Source organism: Rhinichthys klamathensis, unplaced genomic scaffold (genome assembly GCF_029890125.1).
Source record: "Rhinichthys klamathensis goyatoka isolate OS25496 unplaced genomic scaffold, OSU_Roscu_1.1 h1tg000422l_1, whole genome shotgun sequence".
In the NCBI taxonomy this organism is placed as follows: Eukaryota; Metazoa; Chordata; class Actinopteri; order Cypriniformes; family Leuciscidae; genus Rhinichthys; species Rhinichthys klamathensis.
This window is the reverse complement of record NW_026606920.1, coordinates 827,321-829,946: the sequence shown is the minus strand read 5'-3', so window position 1 is coordinate 829,946 and position 2,626 is coordinate 827,321. Positions and strand designations below refer to the sequence as shown.

Sequence of the window (2,626 nt, the reverse complement as noted above, 5' to 3'; positions counted from 1 at the left end):
AGTGCTGAATTACTACTCACACAGGTCAGTTTATTAGACGAATGAAACTTGTGAGGCAATACAGCGCTGTTTCACTTCCTCTAACAGTTACACTAAACTCCATTTGAGTGTGTTGAAAGTTATAATGTTATTCTATGTGTTAGTTTGTTGGCTGACTAGCAGTAAGCTAGATCAACATTAGAATAACATACTGATCATATTCTAACATTTCATCATGTTGAGCTATATAACATTGATTAGTTTTTATGTACATTTGCTCACCTGTCTAATAGGCTAAAGTACATGCAAGAGAGACGTCCCTGTCAAGTGAAGTCGAAGATAGTCGCGGATGTGGAGCTCTCGGCATCTCGAAAACGCCACGCTGATATTGATCCTCGTTTTAGTTCTCCTTTTGTCCCAAAGTCTGCTTGCCATGGTCCATAATGTTTGAACGAAACAACAACAGAGTGAGCGTGCCACTAGACGTTACGCAGTTGTCCACGTCTGTCCATGGTCACTATGGCAGTACAAGCGGAAACCAGGGATAACGCGGATATTATGTCATTGACAGGCGACAAGTGAACAGGGACGAGCCATTATTTAAAATTGGAATTTCTCTGAAATTAATCATCTTTGGGAATCTTTGGGATATTGTAAGTACACAACTGAAGGAAATATATCACACTGTGCAAGTGATTTTTTAAATATTTTATTTTTATTACAAAAAATCTTACATATTGTACCTTTAATATTAGGGGTGAGGGGGGCACAAATAACGCGGGGCTAGTTGTAACACATTTGTTTTAAATACTTCCACACAAGCTTGCATGACGAAACTTAGTGTATTTACTAGTTGCCATATCAATACTATATAAAGAAAAAATGTCTCCAAAATTCAGAAATCTTTGGAAGATATCATTGAACATTTTTTTAACCATTGCAAAGGTAAATTTCTTATGTTAATTTTTCATCTCTGTTTTTTGTGTTTATTTCAAATTAGACAAATCTGATATTATTTTAATCTCCAATCTGTTATTTAACAGTTGAAATAGTTCTTTAATGCTTAACTAAGTAGCAGAAGACACTAGCTGGGTTTAAATCCCAGTTGTGCAGGTGGGGCACGTTGTAACACTGCCTTACAATGTGCCCCTATTAGAACTATGCTATTCTTTGATGTTTAGCGATATAATTCACACTTGTGTTGAGGAAGAGGTGAATAAAGACTGTGAATCAATGTTCAGAAATGATTAATTATTATTATGTTTTGTACTATGTTGAATGGTTGTGTTTGTTGTCAAACTCAAAAATTAGTTTATTTTTAATTATTAAAAAATGCCATTATTTTCTATGAAAAAGTTAATAACTGTATTTTATTGAGAACATATTTTAGTTATTTCTTGGATAATTTTTTTATTAGATCAGATAACATTTTAAGCTGTCATATGGTCATGTTACAATGTGCCCCTCACGTGGGGCATGTTGTCACATTTCACTTCCATTCTTTCAAGAAAAAAGTATACACTGTATTAATGAAGCAACAGCACATAATTGTACTAGACAAAGACATGTGTGAAACTAATGCGAGAAAAAATAAATACTCTGAACCCTGAGTAGGTTTACAAAAACTGAGAAAGTCAAAAAGTGTTAGGTTGTGCCCCGCTCTCCCCTAGTAATGTTGAAATTAACAATAACTTGGTTAATAAAATGTCAGATCATGTTAACTAATTAATGTTAACAAATGGACCCTTGTTGTAACTTGTAAGGTGTTAATTATGTATCTACGGTATATTTAAATCTGTTCTAGGGGATCTGGTGTGAGCTTAGCAGTACTGAATCAGTTCACTCAAGGTACATCCAGAAGTACAGCAGACGCCCGCTGGCCCGATATCTCGACGGGTCCTGGTGGACATGCTGCGATCCTGCACAGTGGTGGAGTGTTCCGGAAGCTCTGCTGGTGGGCTTGTGTGCTGGTCGGGGGCTGGATGCTCTGTCACGCTCTCAGGGGACTGCTCGTCCTCAGCAGTCAGGGTCCCTTTCTGGTGTGCAAAGAGATCTCTGTCCAGCCAGTTTTGTAGGTTGCCTGAAAAAGGGCAGATGGTGTATCAAAATGAGATGTATTAATATACATATAAAGTAGGTAAATGAATGGATAACACCAATGTCTGAAGAAAGCAAACCTACTATGGTGGTTTGCAAAGTGAAGGTCTGAATCAAGCACATTCCGTTTGAGTCGGGAGCTCCCACATGATGTGACCACCATCCGAATGAACTCACGACCACAGAGTTTCACTCGTACATCTTGACTCTCAGTCTTGGAAGTCTCGAGGAGGCTTAATAAAGCTAAAGAAGCAAACCACTTAATGTTCATGGTGTTTCTTGGGGTGATCAAATTAGAATACACAATATTCAAGTGTGTTCAGGTACTTCAGGCTACCTACCAATACCACATTTGGGGGTTTTTATACTTCCTATCAGACCTTTGGCATGCATGGTTTTACAAGAATCTATCTGGCCTTGAATGAAGAAAAACATGTTCTGATCTTTGAGGCCTTCAAAGCTGGAACGTATTTCAGATAAAACATGTCAGCTGTGATATATGGTATTGCCTGGGGTCAAGGAAAATTGTGATAGCTGGTCACATTTTTCG

At 37.7% G+C, this 2,626-nt stretch overlaps 1 protein-coding gene across 1 annotated transcript; it reads right to left on the bottom strand.

The window, feature by feature from the left end:
• Nucleotides 1-1,769: 1,769 nt before the first annotated feature.
• insl3 (insulin-like 3 (Leydig cell)) lies at nucleotides 1,770-2,626 on the bottom strand. The gene is made up of 2 exons (XM_056235444.1): nucleotides 2,161-2,626; nucleotides 1,770-2,059 (listed from the first exon to the last, which is right to left on the bottom strand). The coding sequence occupies exons 1-2, from the start codon at nucleotides 2,345-2,347 to the stop codon at nucleotides 1,800-1,802; spliced, it is 447 nt and encodes a 148-aa protein (XP_056091419.1). The 5' UTR covers nucleotides 2,348-2,626; the 3' UTR covers nucleotides 1,770-1,799.